Source organism: Liolophura sinensis, chromosome 6, assembly GCF_032854445.1.
Source record: "Liolophura sinensis isolate JHLJ2023 chromosome 6, CUHK_Ljap_v2, whole genome shotgun sequence".
NCBI classification, from domain to species: Eukaryota; Metazoa; Mollusca; class Polyplacophora; order Chitonida; family Chitonidae; genus Liolophura; species Liolophura sinensis.
In genome coordinates this window covers 5,011,766-5,036,170 of record NC_088300.1, presented here as the reverse complement: position 1 = coordinate 5,036,170, position 24,405 = coordinate 5,011,766, and the positions used below count along the sequence as shown (strand labels likewise).

The 24,405-nt window shown below is 39.0% G+C and overlaps 2 protein-coding genes across 5 annotated transcripts in view; one reads left to right on the top strand and one right to left on the bottom strand.

Annotated features, from left to right (window-relative positions):
• The window catches only part of LOC135466197 (mitogen-activated protein kinase kinase kinase 9-like), a 41,701-nt gene extending 35,692 nt beyond the window's left edge, over positions 1 to 6,009 (bottom strand). The window contains exon 1 of the mRNA XM_064743591.1: positions 5,009 to 6,009. Within this exon, the coding sequence (XP_064599661.1) occupies positions 5,009 to 5,738 (730 nt within the window). The 5' untranslated portion in view covers positions 5,739 to 6,009. The remainder of the gene's footprint in view (positions 1 to 5,008) is intronic.
• Positions 6,010 to 6,279: 270 nt separating this feature from the next.
• Positions 6,280 to 24,405, top strand: part of LOC135469239 (pecanex-like protein 1) — a 35,149-nt gene continuing 17,023 nt past the window's right edge. The window contains exons 1-20 of one of the 4 annotated variants that reach the window (XM_064747836.1): positions 6,280 to 6,600; positions 8,973 to 9,178; positions 9,763 to 9,917; positions 10,248 to 10,313; positions 10,671 to 11,621; positions 12,277 to 12,570; positions 13,044 to 13,193; positions 15,894 to 15,959; positions 16,101 to 16,314; positions 16,705 to 16,922; positions 18,260 to 18,365; positions 19,103 to 19,450; positions 19,870 to 20,023; positions 20,429 to 20,461; positions 20,879 to 21,050; positions 21,361 to 21,471; positions 21,691 to 21,782; positions 22,194 to 22,297; positions 22,774 to 22,876; positions 24,090 to 24,188. In XM_064747836.1, the coding sequence (XP_064603906.1) occupies positions 6,424 to 6,600; positions 8,973 to 9,178; positions 9,763 to 9,917; positions 10,248 to 10,313; positions 10,671 to 11,621; positions 12,277 to 12,570; positions 13,044 to 13,193; positions 15,894 to 15,959; positions 16,101 to 16,314; positions 16,705 to 16,922; positions 18,260 to 18,365; positions 19,103 to 19,450; positions 19,870 to 20,023; positions 20,429 to 20,461; positions 20,879 to 21,050; positions 21,361 to 21,471; positions 21,691 to 21,782; positions 22,194 to 22,297; positions 22,774 to 22,876; positions 24,090 to 24,188 (3,819 nt within the window). In that variant the 5' untranslated portion in view covers positions 6,280 to 6,423. Of the gene's footprint in view, positions 6,601 to 8,972; positions 9,179 to 9,762; positions 9,918 to 10,247; positions 10,314 to 10,670; positions 11,718 to 12,276; positions 12,571 to 13,043; positions 13,194 to 15,893; positions 15,960 to 16,100; positions 16,315 to 16,704; positions 16,923 to 18,259; positions 18,366 to 19,102; positions 19,451 to 19,869; positions 20,024 to 20,428; positions 20,462 to 20,878; positions 21,051 to 21,360; positions 21,472 to 21,690; positions 21,783 to 22,193; positions 22,298 to 22,773; positions 22,877 to 24,089; positions 24,189 to 24,405 lie in introns of all 4 variants that reach the window. The other 3 variants (XM_064747834.1, XM_064747833.1, XM_064747835.1) reach the window with 3 other exon arrangements.

Below are 24,405 nucleotides of genomic sequence, written 5' to 3'. Positions count from 1 at the left end.
TGATGAATTAGTACAGAGTAGTCTCAACAATGAAGATAGCATGGAAACAGACCTCAAATTTCAACCAAAAACTTGCATTTACCAGCCAATCAATTTCATAAAATAATACTTTTGGCGCTGAAACATACATTTTCAGCAGGATATAATTCTACCCTCTAAGCAACCCTAAAAACACCATTCTAAGATTAATAGAGCCCTAAGAATCAGGCAAAGTGTGCTCTTTAGACATGGGCAAAAGATGGCTTTGGAATTTCATGTGCCTTCAGAATTTCAGATGATTTTAGTTTGATATTAAACATTGCAAATGTCCAAAAATAGTAGTTCTACAATTACTACCAGAGTTACATTCACTTAGCAACACTACATGTAATGGTTTTCTAGAAGACTAAAGCATTGACAAGGGTCCATTTAACTTTCTTCATCCAACTACGTACACATACACATGTACCTATAACACTTTTCTGTCCACCTCCTTTGCACGTATCCACATGGACGTCTTGTACAATGTGAACAAGGCAGAAAACACTCCAGAGTTCTATGTAAATAACACCTATCTTAGGTAAACATCATGGACAAAGCCGCTTTCCAGAGAAACGAGCATACAAACTATGCCAGAACATTTCATTGTAAAGCACAAGCTCCGTCTGATTTTCAAATCTGTATAGGCTTGTATTTATATATAAGAGATACAAAAGTAACATATACATTAAAAGAATGCTTTCATGGTTCTTGCACAAGAATTTAAATTTGTTTTAGTTCACTTGTCCTTTGTTAATGGCATTTTCCATAGTGTACATCACAGGTCAATGAGAGGGTTTAGCACTAATAAATTGTAAACAATCAGTACATGTACTGTAGTTATATTACAAAAACAAGAAGATAATAAACACACAGATATCTGTTTTTGGGAGTGGGACTGAAATTATTTCACCTAAGTAAATATATTTCTGATTATCAAGGTGTTCATGTTTTCAAAACTTGGTCAGTGTTAGCGGAGCTCTGAGGGCTCCAACTCACCTCAACGCCTGCTCCATATTACTCTCAAACCAATTAAACTAGATCACCAGTGCTGGACCTGCCAATTTGCAGACAGATAGTTTACTGTCCCACAAATCGATTCTGATCATTTAAAACGCCACAAAAAAGAAAAAAAAAGATGAGAAAAAAATGGTAGAAGAGATCAAACATGACAATATCTACTTCACAGGACAGACTGACCCTTGACCTTGTCAGGTCATGAGGGCAGGTTCACAGCAGGCACATGCTTTTAGCTGCATAGACAACAGACAACACAGACCACAGGATACTTTTACAGGTAATATTCACATCATGCAACACTCATGTGTTGCTACACGTGCAGTAAAATAACACAGGATGGTGTAAAGTTACACATGACCTGAAAAAGTCACTGACTGAGACTTAAGAGTTTGGTAGAGAGACTAGCACAGAGCTCACCTATAGAACACAAAAAAAGTGCAAAATTTCAGCCCAATGTTTAAAGATCATAAAACATTTATTTTCGCACAGATTCTAATATACAAAAGGTTATGAATTCACACAATGGAAATTAACACATGTACATCACATAAACGACGAGACATATCCCACGTGTTATTATGCTTTGCATAGCGTGCATACTGTCTGCTCAATATATTCAGAACTTTTTCAGATATCACATCTAATATTTACCTTAACATGGATTTTAACAGTACACAATACACCAAGTTGTGAATTTTGTAATTTAATATGGTAATTAATTTGCACACAGGGAATCAGCAACAGGATACCACCCCTAATACTCATTTTAACACTGCTTGCCTCTTATTGGAGTTCGATGCCAAGGCTCATGGCATCACATAAGCTATGTCTGTCCTCTGTACAAGCAAAGCTAAAAAATATGGATCCGATTTCTTTGAAACACCATTCTATGGTAATGTACTGATGCTCTCGTATGGGATATGCACTGGACTTGCCAAAGTGCTGACATCATCTTGGTATACTGCATGTAAATGCAAGCCACATCATATGGACAGGGCATATCAGGAGAAAACGAGGACTCTTACAGACTAACACAGTGTAAGACATCATGATATAGCGTGAAATAGGATATAATTCAACCCAAATCTTTTCCCCCCGATATTTATTGTCAAAATAAAAGCAAAAGGGGTCTGTTTTAAAGTACATGTTAGGCAGCAGTTGAACCAGTGAGTTCTAAAGTCAAAGCTGCTACTTCCTTTATCAAGTTTTTGTTGTCGCTAGTGTTGATCTTTTTAGATAGTTTTGTATTATGTTTAATAAAGAGCTCTTGACTTTCACCCGTATGACATGCATAATGACCTTGCTTTGCACTAAGATGACATCGATCCCCTTGACAGATTCTAAAGTCTTTGATAAGTTGTTAAAATAAAAATAAACCTTCGTGAACATCAGACTAGATGGATATGAATTTAGAAAATTTTAGCACCTTTTTATTAAATTATTAAAAGCTTAATGGTTGACGTTGGTCAGTCAACTTTGTACTGACATACCTGAAAAGCTGTCACAACAGCTGGCGTAACCAGTCTGCTGATTTAAAGGTACAATGTATAAGTACGTATTTGCATCCCAATCACAATACAATGCTTCTCCATGTACGCATTTGCATCCCTGTCACAATACAATGTTTCTCCATAGGGGATTTACATACTACAATTATATACTAGTATTTATTCACTGTATCTAATATAGAAATTAGTAAAGTGTACTATAGACATATATACATTCATTTCCATGCCACATGTTCCAAAGAGTTCAACAATTAATATACCATATACTTATATAGTGAAACAAGGAAGGTGTATTGATCAACACATGGCCAAGGGAGAGGTTACTTATTCCTCCTGAAGTTATGTAGGTGAGGAAGTCTCTTACATTGACTTGATACAAAATGAACACAAGCACCATATTAATCATCTGCGTGATTTCTATGATGATTTGTTGAACATTCTTCATATGTTGCTGGCAGTACATTATTACAAGTACAGGATTTCTGTTACAGCACTCCAATGAACTAGTTCACAGAAAGCAGAAAAGAAATCTGTCAAACAGGTGGTGTTTGTCAGACTGAATGCATCTTTCCATATTTTCGTCTTCCAGCATCCCTTCTGTGTTCTTTTCAATATCATTTTCAATACCTCATGACAGGACATCCTCATACAATTGTAATATCCCCTTGAGTTTTAACTATCGGAAATAGTTTACCTTGCATAACATTCCATGCTTGTTGGTTTTAATGTCATTGCCATAGCAGAATGGTTCCAATACAGCCCCAGCTGTGTTCATTGTATTGGGCAACGCAAGATGTACACTGAACCATGACTTTTACACAATACACTGACACCCAAACATGGCACTTAATGCCAGTCACAATGTCATGTTCAACACACATTAACCATACAATATAGTGAATATGCTTCATACATTGATAAAAACATGTTTGATGCATTGCATATACCCATTAACACACACATGTATGTACATTTATAAATAGTGCAGTTGGGCCATCCTTAAAACACTTTTTGTTGGGATAACCCAACCCTATCAAAAAAAAGGGGAAAGATGATAGAAATTTTTTTTTTTTTTATTCCAGCCAGTGAAAAATGTAGTGATTTTAAAGACATAACAGTTAGGACAATAGCTGAAAAACAGGAATTCCATGAAATATCTCATGGAATCTCATAAAAACTTGCGACTAGGGCTTTTTTTCAAAGGGTTGGTCGGGTTACCACATGCACAACGGACATATTTTGAATAATGACCTCACACGAGAACATTATTTGAGTTCTGGAGCTCTCATATACCTGTGCTAACACCTCTTCCTTGCATACTACTGTAATACAAGTGAGCACCAGCACACCTCTCTAGTTCCCTAATATAAACGTACAGAGAGGAACATAGAGGGTACCAAAACAGACAATAGTAATCAGTGCACTGTTTGAAGTTCACATATTTACACAGGTACCCTATTTCCTCAACCTTTTCACATATGAAGGAACAAGTTTTATGCACTTTTTCATTTGATTTTGGACAAAACTACATTGGTTAGATTGGTCAATGCCAGGGCTTCACTAAAAATATAATTTTATCAGTCAACACAGAATAATGCCTTCAGAATATGCATGAATAAACATCTTGCGAACATCTGAGAAGGTTGAAGAATTACAGTACACAGAATGCCTGTGTACCCTGTACATCTACATGTTCATCAAAGAAATCAAAATGCACACATAAATACACTAAATAACTGGCTAAAATCAGACAATTTTTTATTTATTCAATTTTTCACCCAAGTAGTCAGTTTAATGTGGGGAGGAAACTGGGCTAAACCACCAATCTTTGGCAAGTTTTTGACAAACTTTCCCATTGGTGGAAGACAAATGGTCATCAGTGAAAGTCAGTCAGCATAGTAAGACCATCACTGTCACCAAGGTCCAACAAAAAGTTAGACCAACAGAAACATTCAAAAAGGGTTTTTCGACTTAACGCATGCAAAAATAGTATGTGTTATTAATGAAGTCCTTTTGTCAGCTTTGACCACAAATACCAGTAATGAGGCAATGCAAAAAATAATTATAATCTTTAAGAATGTTAATACTTTTTTTGAATTAATGACTGTATATGTTATGATCCGTAAGATCACTATTTCTCTTCTATAACTGAGCAAGACACTTGGGGTTCACAACAGCTGCTAAAGATGGCTATCGTCTGTAATTTTCATCTGTGACACTGCTCGCGATACATCTCCATCAATGTTCCCTGCCAACTCAGTCATTATTAAAAGGAGTGATATGAGCTTAATACAGCATCATAGCACTATGTTCAGGTAATAACAAACAAATTATTTACCATGTGTATGCTTTCCTTATATGTACAAATAACTGCTCTCAAACCCCTCAAATTGATGAACAGAGGAGGCTTGATATGAACACAAGCAAATTTATATTTCACTGATTTGTGTGTCAATCATCACTGTATTTGGGCAATGTACAAGAAGAATTATACTCACTGTTGCTGGATTTCAAATCCCGATGAATGATGTGAATAGGTCCCTCTTCGTGCAGGTAGAGCATTCCACGGGCAATTTGCATAGCCCAGTCCACTAAAATATCAGGCGGTATTCTGCGTCCATTTAAAACTCTATTAAGGGATCCCCCCCTTGCATATTCCATCACAAGACACAGATTGGGTTCTTTCAAGCACACGCCTTTTAACGCAGCTATGTTCCGATGGTTCATTAGCCAGAACATTTTGGCTTCTTGACGGACATTCTCTATGGTGACACTGATAGGTTCGTCCGGGTCTTGTCTGGCTGCCTTGACAGCCACCTCCTCCCCCTTCCATATCCCCCTGTACACCTTCCCAAACCCTCCTGCCCCTATCACCTCTTCCAGTTCAAGCTCTTCAAAATTAATTTCAAACGATCTAAAGGAGGTGGGTACACTGACATCTCTAGCAACAAAATTACTGGGGAAGATACCCACTTTTTCATGTATCTGCCCTGTCCACCATCCATCGTCACCAGAGATTCGCGCATCTTTGGAGAGCACCTCTACTTCTGTCCCCTTACGAAGTGTCAACTCGTCTTCGCGAGTCGCTTCATAATCGAAGATGGCTGTGAACACCCGATCTTTATTCTCCTGGTGCTTCGTCTTCCGAAGATATGTTTTGACTGGCTCCATGGACGCCGGTATATCAGGCATACACGTACGCCGCTCCGTCGAAAGGTGGGGTGTACAACAAACACTCGCCTTTCGGCGGCGACGTCAAAATCAACCAACATGAAAAGTTATGGATACTGGGCATCGAGGCTTCGTTTCGCCCTATTCGCCATTATCTTAGCTAACATACCATGGACAATGTAAATTTTACACCTTTAGCCTTCGTCTGAAGAAGCCCAAAAACTCGGAAGGTTCCTCTCGGGTTTCTAATTGCCCGAATTGTTCCCATCATTTCCGATCTTTGTCAGCTAAACTTAGTACCCGCCGCCATATTATTGTACTTTGACCTTGGGACCCCAGTGGGGTGGGGTAAACATGTTATTGGCTACATTTGGTCATGTGTCCAAATATCGCTTGCTCCAGCTGTAGCTTCCTTAAAATCTAATGTAATTTATCAAAATTTTTAATCAAATATTTAAAAATAAATATCCCCCACGTTCCAGTTCAGTTTTAATGCTGACGACGTGAAATCTCGTGACAGGTGCACGATAACTTACGAGATTTTCAACATGGCCACCAGAAAAAGCAAGCGATCTCAACACGAAATGCTACTAAAGATAGAGAAAACTCAGCAAGACATGAATGAAGGATTATATTGCTGGTGTGGCCTTGATGGTATCAAAGATGAGCGAAGGGTCTGATTTGGGGTCCTGACGAAATCTAACAAATGTTTAGAAGGAGACGATCGGAGATGGGATCACACACGCTTGACATCCTGCGACAAGGCCTTTGGGCTTCCTTGACGGGCGGATGGTTCTACGATCCTCGCCAGGGAGTGTTTTGTAACACCTTCCATCTATATTTATGGATGTTCCTCCTCATATTCCCATTGATCTTACATTTGGTAGGTTCTAATGTGCGTGGTCTATAAATGGCCTGTGTTTACATGTATGTCTGACATTTACAAGACAACGCACCATACATCATGTGTTATTAGCCAGGGATGACTACGCTTTGCTTTATTATATGTGTACTGATGCTCGCATAGTCATGGGTTGCTCCCATTCACACTTATAGGAAGCTTTGGAAAACTTCCGAAAACAGTCGATTACGAACCTCCCACACCCTTCTGGATGGACGTGAATAATAGGGGAATGTAACTCTGTATCATTCAGCATGAAGTATTGAGAGAGTTACGGGGAATAACTGCTTCTAATGTGTCGGATTGACGGTAAGCCAGATTTACTGCATCTTCACACGTGCATTAAATCTTCCAAGCAAAAATCAATGTCAACTGAGTGGCCCCCATAATCAACTAACTTGTTCTGAGTTTGGCCGCACCAAAAGCTATCCCTGACAACTGCACAAATTCACAAATTAAATACATTTTCAGATGCTACACCCAATATGACTGTAAGCCTTCTGTTACCATTTTGATCACTTTCGAGAATGAACAACGCTGAAGCGATTGGCACCATCTGAGGACAGGGGGAGTGTACCAGTCAAATGGATGACTAGACTTACCTAGTGTGACTATAATGATTGCCATAGGTATTATCTCCCTGTAGCCTTATTTTTGTCTGTGCTCACATCAATCACCTGACTTGTGTGTATGACTATTAGAGCAAGATGGCGGTCACAGTGGATGTAGTGTCTGAAATTATATTTATTTTGTGAATTTGTGCGGTTGGCATGGATCATTTTTGGTGCGCCGAGACTCAGAATGTGGCTTACTGTCGGTCCGACACATAAGAAGCAGTTTTTCCCTGTAACTCTTCCAACACGTGTTGATTGATACAGAGAGTTACGTTCCACAACAATTCACACCCGTGCTTAGGGGCCTAGGGCACCTGACTGTTAAAATCATGAGATGTTGATCATTCCAAAGGTATAATTTCAACATCCCCGCTTACTTCTCATTTATGAAATGGCCGCCATCTACACGGCACACATGCACGGCCAGGCAGCTGGATATGAAACGGCTGACCCATAGAGGCCTCATTTGTGGAGGTCATGCATGTGAAAATAACAGCGTGTGCTCTAGTGTGGTTCCCTGACTCCCCAACCTAAATGCGATTTTTACCATCTAAAGTCAAGAGGACTGAAACCAGCCAGAGCAAGATTGTATAAAAACTTCATAACCAGCTTAAACAAAGGAAGGATAGTTTCATATCCAGCTCCCTGGCCGCGCCACATAGATGGCAGCATTTCGTAAATGGTAAGTGAGTGGAAACATTGAACTGATTATTGACATCTCAGGATTTTAACAGTCAGGTGCCATAGGCCCCTAAGAATTGTAAAGAAGTGACTGGGCAGGCGTGGGAGGTTAGTAATGAACTTTTTTCCGAAATTTTACGAATCCCCTGTGAGTGTCAATGATAGTTTGCGAGCATGAGTGCAAATATAAAAGAAGGAAGTGTAGTCATCCAGAGCTAATGTCTTATTAGCTCTACTATATAGCTCTACCTAAAGACAGAGCTGGACAGCATTCTAATCACTTTTCTTGGAGTAGTGCCAGAGCTAGGGCAACTTGTAGTGTATCTCCTACGGTAGTACAAACCTCCATAAATATGCATTAGGCAGTGATTTTTGAGAGCAGCAGGAATAAAGGTGAGGAGGCCGCAGTTGTAGCATGCATATCTCTACAGATCTTTACTTTCGCACCAGACACACTCCAAGAAAGTGAAATAGAATGTTGCCTTCAGGTAGAGCTATACAGTTGAGCTATGATGTTATACAGTCTATGTTATCTGGACTCTGCCCGTCTGTAGTTCAACACTTCAGTTATACTTTTAGCCATAGGGATACTGCTGGCATACCTCCAATCAAGCGTGCCTTTTCGCTCAAAGCTCATAGTAAACTCAGATGTAAGCACATGGTTGTGACTGCCCTTGGTTCGGAAAATTAACATTACCTGTATCACTGAAGTAGTCACTAAATCTCCCTTATACCTGAAAAAGTGGCCTTTTGTGATTGTTATTTCCTAATTGTGGTAGATGGATGATGGAAATGTATGGCTGGAATAATGTTTAGTTTGGTTTCTCCAGTGACTTAGTGTACATTTTCTATATTAAATTTATCAGGAACTACAAAGATGCGACAATATATGTTATTTGGTTTCAGTCTGACAAAAAGGCATGTATAAATCTAGGTGTAATTAAAGTGTGTCCATTCCAGTGTTTATAGGATCAAAGTGTTTTTGGCCCTGATTTAACACCTAATCTTAGAGGCCTGAGGTGTTGTCACTTTTTTCATGAATTGTCTTCTTCCTTTCAGACACTGCCACCATCTCTACTGCTGTGGTCTATATATTGTTCTGTGATAGCTCTTTTGTTCATATCCATTAAGATTGTCAACTATTGTCTTCACCATATGTTTGATACTGGAGAAATTGTAGAGGAATCAAATGAAGAGACAAAATCAGACAAGATGGCTAGTAGTGGCTTGTCTGAGGAGCTGGGCAGCAAGAGAAGTCACAGCAAGTGAGTCTTGACACTTCTTCTGCCTTGTTTCTTGCATGTAATATTTAAACTTTCCTTCATTCTACTATCCTGATTAGTGTTGGGATTAAAGGAAATCTCTAGTGTTACACAGGTTTTTCGATCACAATGCTTCGGTTGTTTTGATCAACTGAAGAGGCTGTAAAAATGTACCATCTGTGTTTTCTAACCCTTGACCAGTGTGTTTTAAACATATAGATATTGTAAATGAGTATGTCATTTCATCCTTTCATTACCAAAATGTTGTTAGACAAGAAACATACACTTTTATCAGATTATTATGAAATATTTTCTTCTCTTGTGTAGAAAGCCAATTGAAAATAATGTATTTTGCTGAAATTTCATCAGCTTTCTCAGATCAGAATTTTATTCGTTGTCATTATCAGTATGTCTCTGCTTAAGCAATTTTAGTGAGTTCACCCCAAGGCTCTGCCCGGTTTACTCCCGCCGTAATGCTAGCTGCCATTGTATGAGTGAAATATTCTTGAGTTTGGTTTAAAACATTAATCAAATAAATCATTTAAGAAATTCACTGTTGTTGAGTCATGTGGGTTCTGTTGTCTTAGGCCGGGAGATACCATAGAAGGGATAGAGCTGTCAGTGATGAACCGTTCAAATGAGTCAAGTGTCACACCACCTGTACAGTGTAGCTCCAGGACCTCTCTCACAGAAAAGGCAGTAGAGAATAGGAAATCTTCGGATAGGGAAACATCAGGCCAGGGTAAGGCATTAAATCAAAGTGACGTGTATACGTGTATTATAGTCCCGTGATTTATTATCATTGTTGCTAAGGTGTTGACGACGATGAGTATTTGATGCAGCTTTTACTGCTGTTTTGGAAAGTCCAATAGATTACTTTCCTGCAAGTTTTTGTCTCATACACGTTAAATTTTGTCAGTGACTTGTCATGCTATTTTCATCAAATTCCAGTCATCATGAGACATGCATATTGCTTTATTTAATAGTAAATATTAATGTTATATATATAATATTATTATATTATTGTGTAAATATTTAATGATTACAGTGTAGATGTCTGTGTATGTTGCAGGCTCGATGTCTAAAGGACAAAATGGTTGTGATGACATCTTTGTTGAAAGATGTAGAGATACAGCAGGTTAGTATTAGTGTTACCTTAGAAAAATGACTTTACCATGTATACCACATGTCCTGTATCTGACCTGTTTGAGCCTGTCGCTTTTAAGGCTATAAAGCATTGTAAGGGACAAGGGAAAGTGTATTCAGGCATAATTGGGGATGTATTTGTGATTGTAAATGATTAGACACAATGATTTAAGTTGCAGCAAGGTACATTGAATAGGTGTCAAACTGGATGCCCACTACAGAATAACAAATAAAAAAGTTGATCGCATAATGGGTGTTGAAAGTATCCCCCTTAAATGCATACTAAAACCTCTGTTCACAATGATTTCATTGGTTTACCTTTTACAAGTTTTTCTTATTTTATTCCTAGCTGTAGACAGAACAGATGTTGCCACCGAGTCCAGCAATAGTGATGCCAATCGGGCTTCTAACACATTGGTAACAACGGCTGAGATTAATGCTGAGTTGTCTGAGAGTGAACTGGGTGCCTGCGGGGGAGGCGGTGGGACAGAGAGGCCACTTAAGGAGGACAGTGATTCCGATCTCTCCCCAGGACACAGGATAAAGCCAAGGAAGCACCGCCGAGCCGTCAGACGTACCAAAAGTGCCTTAGAGTCAAGTAACATTGTGGAGAAGTCGTCACCATCCACTGTCAGAATGTCACTTCCCTTACGACAGCGGCCTAACCTGCTGGCTGTACAGGACGATGAGTGTAACTCAGGGAGCAGGAACCATGATGCTGCTCTGCCTGGGGGAAGGGACTCGCACAAACATAGCTCTGGGGATAAGGCAAACAGGCCAGTTGTGGCCAGCGCTGAGTCCAGCCCGAAATCACGAAGAGCTGAAAAGTTTGACCGTGTCAGGGCAAGGTTAAGAACACCGAGTACTAAATCTTTAGAAAAATTGAAAGACAAAGTGAGTGTGCATGCGTGTAGTGTGCCTGAGCGTATCTCCTCACACATAGGTCACGATGAAGATGCGGCAGGGCATGTAGAGAAAGCCTCCTCTCTGTACATCACTCCTGGTCACAGACCCCCCAGCATCTACCACACCCCTCAGTCCAGCATCAGTGACCAGTCCGATGTGAGTATGGGAGAGGTGTGGACACTGGAGAGTAGTAACGGCAGTGAGAAGGATAACACCCACAGCACAGTGGACAGTTCTCAGACCCCGAGTTTCTCCTCATCTGATGGCATGAATGTGTCACATTCCAGCAACACTCTCACTGAACATAACGCCAACTCAGCTCGCAAAAGCTTACCTGATGGTAAAGACTTCAGTATGTTAAGGCTGTCCACGTTCTTCAAAGGGGGAGGGGCAGGTGAGCAGTATGTGAGTAAGACACCCCAAAGTCAATCCCAGACCAGTGTGGTGGGTCTGGATTGGCTGTTCAGTGACAGTGACTCTGTGACCTCAGGTGAGTCAAACATTACCTGTGCAAAAATAGGATGTGGTCTTAAAGATGCGAAGACAAAAAATAACTTGTTCAGTAGATTTTGCCTGTGTTCTAGAGATAATGAACAATTTGATGGGTCAATTTTTTTTTTTTGCTTTTATTTCTAAAAAAAATATATATATGTGTTTGCTTCTTCCCCATATTTATTTATTATTTCTACTGAAAATAGATGATAAGGTTATCGCCCGCATGAAACATGGATAGGGTTTTAAAACAAAAAGCCAGTATTCATTCATCATAATTATTTACTCAAATAAATTGATTAATGTAATTTGAAAACCTGATAAAATAACTAAAATAATGGAACAAAAAGAATACTTCTTTTTTTATGTTTAATTTACAAGCTGTGTGCAGGAAGGGAAAGGTGTAGATTTAGAGAGATTTCACCCCTTTATGTGAATGATAAACTGTAAAGACTTTAAGCAGAGGCTGAACCAAACATTTAATTAAGAGATCCATTGTGATGACTGACCAGGCATCTGAGTATACTGGTGTCATAAAAACGCTAATTGTTTTTCAGGAGAATGGCATTCTGACACAATGGACTCGTCCAGTACCCTGACAAATGAAGATAGTGCCATGTTTGGGGAATCAAGTGCAGATCACAGGGTAGACTTTACCGCTGTTCAGTCCTCAAAGTACCACCAGCAAAATACAGAGGAGAAACCATCACAGCTGTCAGAGGATAGGCCTTCATCTATGGGGGCCACAGCCATGCTGGAGGTGGGAAGGGAGATAATCCTGGACAAAAGTCAGGGGGCCATTCCTAAGACAACTCGACCACGTTTGCTGGAGGATCATTCTGAGGAGAAAGGTAAAGACTGGTAAAGACTGGTAGCGAGCAGACATAACTCGGCAGTAAGTTGAGAGTTCTGAGTACTTATTAGCCACAGACAAACAAATGGTCGGATTATCATTTCGTGTTGCTCAACATTGTGTGCCTGTGGTATGCTGTGAATTGTTTGTTGTTCCACAGGTGCAGTTACAAGGCTATAAGTGACTAAGGTTTAATGACTACTTGTATTTTTATCTTATAAAGTTTATTATGCCTTAAAAACTGTGAGGTTGCTGCAAATGCTACATCATAAGATGAGGAGTTTGTCAGCTACCTGACAAGGTACACTGGTTGTTCAGGAGCTCCTCTCACTATAATTGACCTATAAACCAACTCCCAACACAGACAGGTACATACATGTTTCTGGGTACAAATCTCTTCCGAGTTTTTGTTTGTATTTGCATATTTACAAGTACTCAGAGTTGTTTGCCTTGTTTTGTTTTCTCCCACAGAGTCTGGTGAGAGTAAGGAAGGAACGAGCAGCCCCGTGTCTGACCTCTCAGACCCGGAGGACCTTCGCAGAAAAATCTTTGAGATTTTGAATGATCCACATGAGCATGCTAAACAGCTGAAGAAACTGAAAGCTGCCGTAGATTCTAAAAGTAAGAGGTGTTCTTTGTTCAGCTGATCGCTTCTGTATTAGACCTACATGAATGTTTATTTATTTATTTATTTATTTATTTATTTGATTGGTGTTTAACTCCGTACTCAAGAATATTTCACTTATGTGACGGCGGCCAGCGTTATGGTGGGAGGAAACATATTTCAGTCTAAAGCAGGATGCTCAATCCTTCTAAAAAGTATCATACTTTATTATTTAAATGAGATTTTACCAAGTAACATGTACGTGTAGAACAAAATGACAATACTCTGCAAATGGCTGACAGAACTAACACAGAACTACTGTAAAAGACATCATTTTCAGAGATTTAGTTACGTGTAACCAAAGGGCCATTTCATAAAGTATTGTGGAGCAGGTCTGCATCATTTATGGACCACCACAGATGTCAAATCAGTTGATTAATATTCAACAACAGCATCACAAATTATGTCAGACAGTAGCATACAGTCTAAGCCCTAACAGCATTCATCTCCACAAATTCATTTTTGGTCTTTCATGTTAATAGCATGAAGACGGCATCTCACCGGACAATGCTTAAAATGAATTAAATCGTATGATACAATTTTGTTCTCTGAATTTATTACAACTGAAGAATTTTAATTTTTCTCCTTGGCTCCTACAAGGGATGCTTTGTTTTCTTTTTCTAAAATATGGTGAAATTATTGAAACACCGTGTTCAAGGTGCCTTCTCTGACGTCTGCGATAACTAGGTCAGCACACCTTCAATCTCAGAAGCAACCACAACAAAATTGAAGCATAAAATCCAGTAACAGTCAAGTACTTAGATCTGCCTCTGTGGGGCTTAGATTTACATGTATTTCCATTTGTTTCAGAACTGAGCATGAATCTAGTTGTACAACAATTCTGTTTTGCAAACATTTAATAGGGGTCAAAATCACCAGCACTTCACCTCCGGACGCTACGACCTGAACCAGAAATACCCCGGCCATGTATTTGCAACATATAGTAGGCCTACTGTATCAGCAGTTCAAGCAGTGCAGGAAATATTCCTCCAGTGTGTCGTTCCCGAAGAAATTATATTTATCGCTTAGGCCTTCTTCGGAGAAGTCCACAACTTTTTCCTGCCATAGGCCACTGCTTAGCGTATTTTACGGAAAATACCTTCAACGTTAGAGAGCTAGAGTAAATGTGACATCACCTTGTTCTCAATAATGGAGACGTGATGAAGCTGTGTCAAGACGAAGTTTCACTGGGTGGAAGAAAATCTAAAAAAATGTCAAAGGACAGTTTAAGATACTTGTAGTGTCGTTCAATTAACGTGATCTTTAGTCAGGTGCTGTCTTTCACTTTAATATCGGCCTTGGCTTAACATGAAACTAGTGATACTTTAGTCCAGACTAAATTTAATGCAGGGCTTAACTGCTAATACACTTTGAACAACTGGCGGGGCCTCCGTGGCTCAGTTGGTTAGCGCGCTAGCGCAGCGTAATGACCCACGAGCCTCTCACCAATGCGGTCGCTGTGAGTTCAAGTCCAGCTCATGCTGGCTTCCTCTCTGGCCGTAAGTGGGAAGGTCTCCCAGCAACCTGCGGATGGTCGTGGGTTTCCCCCGGGCTCTGTCCAGTTTCCACCCACCATAATGCTGGCCGCCGTCGTATAAGTGAAATATTCTTGAGTACGGCGTAAAACACCAATCAAATAAATAAATAAATAAATAAATTGAACAACTGGCCCCTGTAGTTCAATTAAACTGAACAATGAGGTCAATTTTCAACAATATCTGATATTTACCAGCCTGAACGTAGAATCATTCAATTCAAAAACCCGGTTCTTTCCGTTAACATTCACTCCAAAGCAGCGACACATGCTGATTTCGGGTGTGGACCTACAAGTTTCAATCAGTTTCAGACTATGCAGAAAACCTGATGAACTGTTGACTTCTTCAAACGTGCGGTATGGATATGCGACGTATCGGGTGCACCCAAAACCGGGATTGTATCTGAGGCCACAGGCAGAAAACATGAATAATGAAGCAGAACTGCACATAATAGCCTCAAGGCTTGACTGGAGCCTTTAGAATTGGATTTAATTTTCTCACTCGGCTGACTGGGGAATTGATCTTTCTATTTTACATCCATGATGACTGATGAAATCATCACTAAAGTTGTCATTTGAGACTGGTTGCATGGTCTTGTCTTGATTTCCTTATCTTTTGGCACACAGTTTGGAGATTTAAGTACATCCAACTCGCCATGACAAAGTTATTTTATCAAGCATGAAGGAAATATTTCTGTGGATTTCAACAAAATTTTGACTCTGAATAGGATTCACAGTCGCAGGAGTGGTAATAAAGGTCACATGCACACCAGAAATTGGAGCATACAGCCGGTTTGGTGTGGATTTAATGGCCCACTTCACAAAGTGCCTCAACGTTCAGATGAATTGAACTAATCAAGCTGTACTAAAACTAACAACTACATTGAACAAAAATATAATGATTTAATAATAAAAAGTTTATTATCATACAAATATCTTTCATTCACAGAGTTATAACCTTTCTTAAAGCATTATTTTGAGTTATAAAATTTCTTATTTTCACCTTTAAAGTTTGGGATCAGAGCCTTGAATTTTTTCTAGATATGGCCCTGACTTGATTGGTTGACAATAATCACGCATGATTATATTTGTTGCGTATTGTAAAGTGTAATATCTCTTTCAGAATCGAGAGAAACAAGCCCAAAAGATAATGAAGGCAGTGGCTCCAAATCAGAGGGTAACGTAGTAGGTACGTGTCTCTGTCGTCATGGTTACTGACCTGCGCTTGGTAGCAAGTAAAATGCGCGAGCTGTATGCATGTTATTTTAGGTTATTCATTTAACTAATTTCCATGCAGTTCTTGTATTGAAATAAAAACTTCTGAATTCAGGGGCTGAATCTGCAACATGTGGAAAGCTGGAGGAGCAGAAGAGCGATATGTCGCATGTTGACGAAGAGGTTGCCGGAGCCACGGCAGCTGCCCTCACAGCATACTCTCTTGATAAAGGGGAACAATCCTGTGAGTCAAAGGCTGCCACACCCACGGAGGTGTCTGCCCTGTTACCATCCCAGCAGCAAACATCAACCACTGAAAAGGAGAAACGGTATGTGAACTCAAGGTGGAAGCTGTTTTAAAGCTTCAAGAAATGTAGCAGCATATCTGGCATGACCTCATGGTATCCTACTGAAAGCTTAGGCTATACTGAAAGCTTAGGCTATACTGAAAGCTTAGGCTATACTGAAAGCTTAGGCTATACTGAAATGCCCTGTTACACTGGAATTTCCTGAAATTCACAGGAACATAATTGATATAGGTGCACATAAAGCTACAAAAACTTGCGTCAGCCTTTTTTTGTGTTCCCACATCATTTAAATGTTGATGATGAAACCTCACTGGATAGTTGTCAGCACACGGAAGTGAATTAAGAGGTTCTGTGATACATTGTCTCGTTACTGTCTTGATGGTAAGGTGAGTTGTGCTGCCTTTGTTGTAGTAGACCCAGGGGTCGTGATAATAATCGTAGAGGTCGGCGTTTAGCGATTGCACGACGCAGGAGGCCCCGTGATAATGACCCTCCCACTGCGTCCACCACATTGGGCTCAAGCATCTCATCCTCTATGTCCATGTCTGCCTCTGCACTTAGCAGACACCTAGCGACATCTCACGACGACACAACTGAAGGAGCAGTACACTGTTTCCAAGATGAAAGAGGTACGTGGTGAATAACTTCAAACACTGTAAGTTGTTATAACATTTATTTCCACGTATACATACTGTATTTCACCTTAAATTTTGTGTGTATAAATGCGCTTTCATATACATGTAAAGGCCGTAATACTTTCTGATATGAATCAAACCTTACACACAGAACACTGTAGTGGCCCTATAAGGTGGATGAATCCACAAAATGTGTCGCTTGAAAAACACTAAATGTTGGGTTTGTGTGTGTTCTAATCCAGCTATTTGCTCAAGTGGGGTCTTTTCTGCTTAATTTTGGTCAGATCTTTCCTTTCATTTCATGTGCCTAAGATTATTGCTAGGTAGTATTCACACTTAAGGATACTGGAGCCACTCTGAAGCAGAATTCTGCCTTTCCAAAGTTAAAAAAACTTTACAGTGTGTGAAAATATAGAAAAATTTAAAAAGAAGATTTTTAATATTTATCATAGATCAGTGATCATTCAAAGTGACAACATTCAAAAGTTGGTAAAATTCTTTTGCCAATACATGTATCATTAAAATTAGTAAAAATTTATGGGATGATTTTTAGCTCAATTATTCAGCTACATGTGTGCAAAAATTTCAAAGCATTATGTTGAAAACATAAGGGAGAAATAAAAGTATTCCACCACAGGACTATCTGAAACACAGAAAGGGAGAAAATGACCAAACTGTCTTTAGGAGCCTCATGTAGGGCAAAATTCGCCATTCATTTGTTTGTCACCTGCTGTCAAAATCTGAATGAATCAACCTATTTATGAAAAATGTTAGAAATCATAATGTTCCAAGAAAGCAGCAGCTGATGTTTTGTGTTAATAGTTCTAATCAAGTCCTGTGGGAATATGTTCATAAGCCTCTCCCCTGTGGCGCCCTATTGGGATGATTAAAGCTATTGAGTTTTTTTAAAATATGTATGTAAGATCTTGAATGCCTGCATGGGCAGAAGACTATACAAACATTGGTGCACGGTTTACAGACAGATGGTAGCAGGAGGCAATAAACATTTACTTGAAGCATGTTTATTCATGACATATTGCCCTCATTGAGGTAATATGTCTAATCAGTTGGAAGTAAGAAAACACAACTGCCTTCGTTTACAACAAACTACACATTTGGTCAGGCTAAAAATGAAAAATCCAAATGGTGAAATAAGAAAATGACTGGATTTAACCTCTGAGGGGTTTGTGTCCTTAACATCTTAAAGAGATGTTGTAAAATGAACTCACTGGTTAACATGATCTGTTATCAGTCTGCAGAACAAGCATGAATTCCTTGAATAAATATAATATCTGGTTTTGCTCAGTTATGATTGATTATTCCCCTGACAGGAAACTGGCTGACGTATACCTTTGGAAAGGAGAGTTCTGGGATGGCTGCAAGTGTACTGGAGGCTGACGAGGGCATGGTGACAGAAATACGCACCAAGGATAAATGGTCCGTAAATGTAGCAGTACATTGGGTCATTACCGTTGTTAAGCTTTAGAAATGATAGATGAAAATGTGTAAAGCTGTCAGCATAACATAAGATTTGGATATTTGACTGTGTATTGGTGACTTCTCAGCTTAAGTACAGCTCTTAACATCTACTATTTTAAATGACAGTGACATTAATTTTGATCCCTCTCTTTTTTCTGTATGATGACAAGCTCATTCTTGCTGTTTTGGACACGTCCTTTCACATGTCGTAAAACTGACGTGTGTTTAGCACTTGGAATATTTAGTTATTTATTTGTTTATTGCTTAATGCCACACATGAATTTTTCACATGCAATGGCAGTCAGTGGAGGAAACTGGATTGCCTGGCATAAACCACAACATTTGCCAAGTGATTTTCTCATGTGTACCTGTAGATGTGCCCAAGAGACTTTCTCATGTGTGCCTACAGATGTGCCCACGAAACTTTCTCATGTGTGCCTAGAGAAGTGGCCACAAATCTTTCTCATGTAGGCCTACAGATGTGCCCACGATATGGGTGCAAGACAAGTGGTCTTCAGTGAATGTTATACACAAATGGCCACACAATTGTGTGAGAAAACGAATTCTCGGTGAAGACAGGCATGAATCTGCTTCCTAGCTCTCAGACTGAAGATTAACAGAAAGCAGAGCTTAAATCAGATCTTAAATCAGATCATCATCAATCAATCAATCCATGACCTTGTTGCTGTTTTCAGGGAGGTGTCTACATCGAGCAGTGGTTCAGGCTCTACTGTGATACTCGATTCTCCAAAGGTGGAAATGCCAGATAGAATCGAGACAGGGATCTCTGGAATGCGGGAAATCCAATTGCCAGGTGCAGTAGGGATGAGGCCTCTGGGTAGCCAGCTACAGACGTACATGTCACTGCTGGAAGGCAACCAGAGTCGGGCTGGAGGCTCTGACTCCTCCACAGACTCGGACTTCACTCATAATATGGCACACCTCGATGACAAGCCAAAACATTTCTACAAACTTAAGGTTTTACCCAAAGTCACTGTGAAGATTCATTTTGATAGACTGGCACTGTTGGCATTGTTAGATAGGTGAGTCCTGGAGTAATCAAAGGGGCTTTCAGGATTTACATGTTGTAACAACATTCTGCTGTAATCAATTTGTGCACGTTTCTGTTAAATGCTGTATATAGACCCCAACTCCAATATATTCTCAGAACTGTGTTGCTATGCATTGTTCAACATTGAGTTACAAAAGAATTGTGTATGACCAAAGTGTAGAGTACTAGAGAGTGGTATTTGTGCTTTCTGAGCGTACATGTGAGAATAACTACAAAATGCTGCCATATTCTGTGGCTTACAGGTACATAGGACACAAATGAATGTCTGGCTAGTATCTCTAAATTATCTGTGGTGTGTCAGAATACATTGATATATAATTCACAGTCGATGATGTCATCTTGTGGCATGGTTACATCTGAAGGATCAGCGATGGTTATTTTACCTTTCAGGAATATGTCCGTGATAGACACATCCGCAGCTGTTCTACTGGCCATTGGGGTTGGAGCCCTTGGGGCACTTCTACTCAGCCAAAATTTTTTTCAAGATATCTGCATATTTTTATTCTGTTCTATCATAGCAAGTTGTCAGTATTCTTTATTAAAGGTGAGCCCTTTTTTTATCTTTTGCTGTTTACTTTATAATTGCATCATTCGTAAATGGAATTTAAGTAGATACTGAAACATATTCATTGAAATTTTGTGCTTGTTGCTTCCTCAGAAAAAGTGTTGTTTTTTGTCTTCATCAGCCTGTCAGTTGGTAAATCAGGATGGATAAATCATAGATCATGAATAAAAGCTTTTATGAGTCAAATATCACCAGTAAATACACCCATACAGTAAATACACCCATACAGTAAATACACCCATACAGTAAATACACACATACAGTAGATATGCACATACTTCAAGACAGTGCTCAATTTGGTCTTCCGTATGTGAGGAGAAAAGAAATGACTTATCATTGTGTCTAGTTATGGATTAAGAGCTGTATAATTTTATTTATTGCCAGAGCGTTCAACCAGACGCTGCATCACCAATGCACGTAAGTTTTTTAGAGGACAGCATCTTGGCAAGTGTCTACACTCAATAAAGCTCTCTGGTACCTCCTCCAAGTATTCTCTGATTTTCATCACTTTGTGCACTGTCAGATCGAGTTTGAAAACTAGTCCAGTTTGGGCATAAGTGTTGCATATTTAATGAATTTTGTGATTCTTATTGGCCATAAATGCTGAAAATATTCTCTGATTGTGGTAAATTTGGGATAATCACAGACCAGGTTTCTGTTCAATATCTACTTCAAAAACTGTCCATTTTTCATAACATATTGCGTGCATATTCATTTTGTTGCCCTTAAGATTAACTTAGAAAACCAGTGTGATACATGCATAAGTTTTGCATAAGTTCTCGGAGTGAAAATTATGGCAAGAAACTTAAATTAAATGATTTCTGTTTTGCACAGGGTTTTAATCGACTGATAGCCTTTAGCCGTCCATTTTACTTCTGCCTGTGTTGTGGGCTAGTGCTGGCACTGAACTACGCAGAAGATTCTGTCACAGACACAAAATACACATTGTATGGCATGCCGTTTACTGCCAGATCATCAGTCAGGTTTGCAAGGGACTTGCTTATAGGTAAGGCTATGTCTGGTTATCAGCATATTATGTTGAATAATTTGAAACTAAAGTGTGGAAAGATGTATGGGTGAAAACTTAAATTGTGTACAAATTTTGAAAAGTGATGTGGTTCATTGCCTGATAACTTTCCAGACAGTTTTTGCAATAGCAGTGCTCTTAGTCTTAGAAGATTTATTTTCAAACTTTATATGCAAATGTGTCTGACGAACATTACAAACCAAACTTTTATATGTTGATTCATTTTTTACCCAATCACGGTATGTTACTTTACCTTTGATAATATATTTCTCATCTCTTTCTTTTACAGTTTTTATTTTATGTTTTCCTGTTATCTTCACTGTTGGTCTTCTTCCACAAGTTAATACCTTCTTCATCTACACATTGGAACAAATTGAAATGCATATATTTGGTGGAAATGGTAAGTAATTTTAGTGATCGTTGTTTTTATGTTTTCACGTAAGGGAAGCGCTTTTACAATGTATTTTGGAAGAGTTCATATTAGATATACATGGTACATATAATTTTCATACGAGGGAATGTCTTGCAGCAATGTGTCATGTTTGTGGGTTTTTCCAGTAATGTCATTAATGCATGTGTGTGATGTTATTATACTGATTCGTCATTGTTTGTCTTTCAGCCACTACCAGTCTAGTAGGGGCCACATTTAGTGTATTGCACAGTGTTTTAGCTGTAGCTCTGCTCTATGGTTTCTGCTATGGGGCTTTGAAGGTGAGATTTGATGGAATATTCTAAAAAAATGTCTAAAAATATTTTGATTTCCATCTGAATGAAATGTTATTTTAACTAACTTGTAAAACTGAAAACTGTAGGGAATTTTTAATGGTGTATTGGTTGATTATAAATATTATTTCTTCTTTTCTCATGATGTTTCATTTATTTTGACAATTAAGGTGAATGCTTATGTTTTTTCAACACATCCAGCCCATTTAGATCAGTAATAGGCTGTGAGTCAGTATTTTAATATGACAGTACAAGTCTTATTTCATTTTCAACTCATGATAAGAGATTTCTCTTGCTGTGAATTTGCCCTTTGTCTGGAAATCAATTTTAGGTATTTATGGTTTTTACCTGCAACTTACCAAACTACTTTTTATTGCATTTGATTGATCTTTTTAACAGGAAGAAGATTCTTCCCAGCATGTGTTGTTTTCTGTGTTCAGTGGCCTCTTAGTCTCCATGTCTTACCATCTGAGCCGAATGGCTTCTGATCCAACTGTGATATGGTAAGTGAAATTGACCTGTTCCTTTGTCATTCTTAATCCAGTGCTCTCATTTGTACTGTAATTAGAATTCCAGGTAAATTAACACTTATATCCGGTCCACTAAAAGCAGTAATCAGCTTTATGCTACCTGCTGACGAAATCTATATCCTTAAGTTTTCACTTTTGCAGATATTTGAAAATAAGTGAAAAATTCTTCAGTGGTGTCAGCACAGACTCGCCCTGCCACAAGAAAACACAGTGCATGTACATACACCTAATGAACCCTCCTGATCATGTGACTGAAAAATTGTTGAGTACATAGTCAAACCCTGAGCATACATACATACATACTTACATACAAACATACTTACATACACACATACTTGCATACTCTCTGTAGTACTTGAAGGATAGCATAGCGTTCATGGCTGCGTAATATCAAATTGTTTTTCATCTATCTTGATTTATTCACATAAATCTGTCCTGTCTGTGTGCAGGTCTCTTATCTGTGGTGTGAAGAAAGAAAAGCCAGAGAAGGAGACTGAGGAGACTCAGAATGAGGCTATTGACCCACTGCCAGGAAAACTCAGGAAGTGTGTGGTAAGTCATGAACTGTCATAAGAACATTGGAACTTTCATAATGTTCATGAGAACGTGTAGTGAAGACATAGGTGTAGTAAGCTTCATGAAACAGATCCTGTGAGACAATACTGTGAGACTTATAGCTATTAGATGCACTGCTGTACAGTTTTAAAGGAGAAGAAAACTTAAAACAATGACACAATAGGCTGAAAACATTTTTTTCTATCTGGTGGTGCTTGTTGCATAATTTTGAGATCTTTCCTCGCCATACACATTAAGCCTAAAAACGGCAGAACTGGCATAAATCGCTGAGTCCATGGCATTCTCCATCTTTAACACCCCGTAATTTATGCTGGGGGTATGTTGCTTCTCAGCCAATGAGAGTCATTAAAACTGCTGGCTTGTTCGTGTAAACTTGGAACCTGCATCCAACATTTTGGTTTCCTGATCGTCAAGCGGAAAACAAACTGTACTGTTCACTTTTGGGAAGAAGTGTTCTACCAGAAATGTACAAACTGCACTTCGGGGGTTTCCCACGGTAATTCTCCTCCTAACACAGAAGACTTCAGGACTAGTTCTTAGGCAAAATGGAGTCACCCACAGTGATGATCAACTTGAGGTACATATTAGAATTGTTTTCTTGGCATACGCCTGAGAGGAAATGCATATTAAATTTTCTTCTCCTTTAAGGAATTGAGAATCTTGTATGTGTAACCCACATATGCTTATATATGCTGCATTTTTTGTTCAGAAACCTGTTAAGTTGAATCAAGTTGTGCTTGATGAAAGAATTTTACTATTGTTTGTTTCTGTTATGTTAACTTTTTACCAGAGCAATAGTTAAGCATTTTATTTCATTTACATGTATGCTCTCCACCATATTCAGAAATATTGTACTGTAAACACACAATAATGCCTAGGTTTAAATACTCCTCACCTGTCGCTCAAAACTCAGGGGTGTAAAGCTCCAGCTGCATATGAACGCACAACCCCATTGGTCAATGCAAGTACATGTAGTCTCTAAGGGACCATGCATTTTAAAACAAGAAAGAGCTTCAGGTATCAGCTATAGGCAAAAAATTAGTTTATATCAAGCGGTCAGAAATTGCCCTATGAATCGCTGGGTTGCCATTTAGCATGGAGGCCAGATTGGAAAATCACTAGTGGCTGTTTCAGGGTTATGTGCTGATAATGTCTGAAGTCTTTGTGACTCACCTGTGTCTGTTGGCAGAGCAAGCGTCTACAGTCTGACCTGGTAGTTTGCTGTGTTGTGACCGTCCTAGTGTTTGCTGTACATGTCAGTACAGTCTTCAGCAGCCCTGTACTACAGGTCAGTACTCTTATAGAGAATTTCATAAAAGAATACGCATGTAAGTCATATAAATAATGAATGAATAATACACTAATCCATGTATATAAGATCATAGGTGTTGTCTCTGTTCCTCTTTTGTACACATTGAATCCGTGCAAAAGCAGTCTTGAAGGAAGCCTACATGTTTGGATAAATGTTGCTTGTAAAATTACATGTAATCAGAAATTGCTTGAAA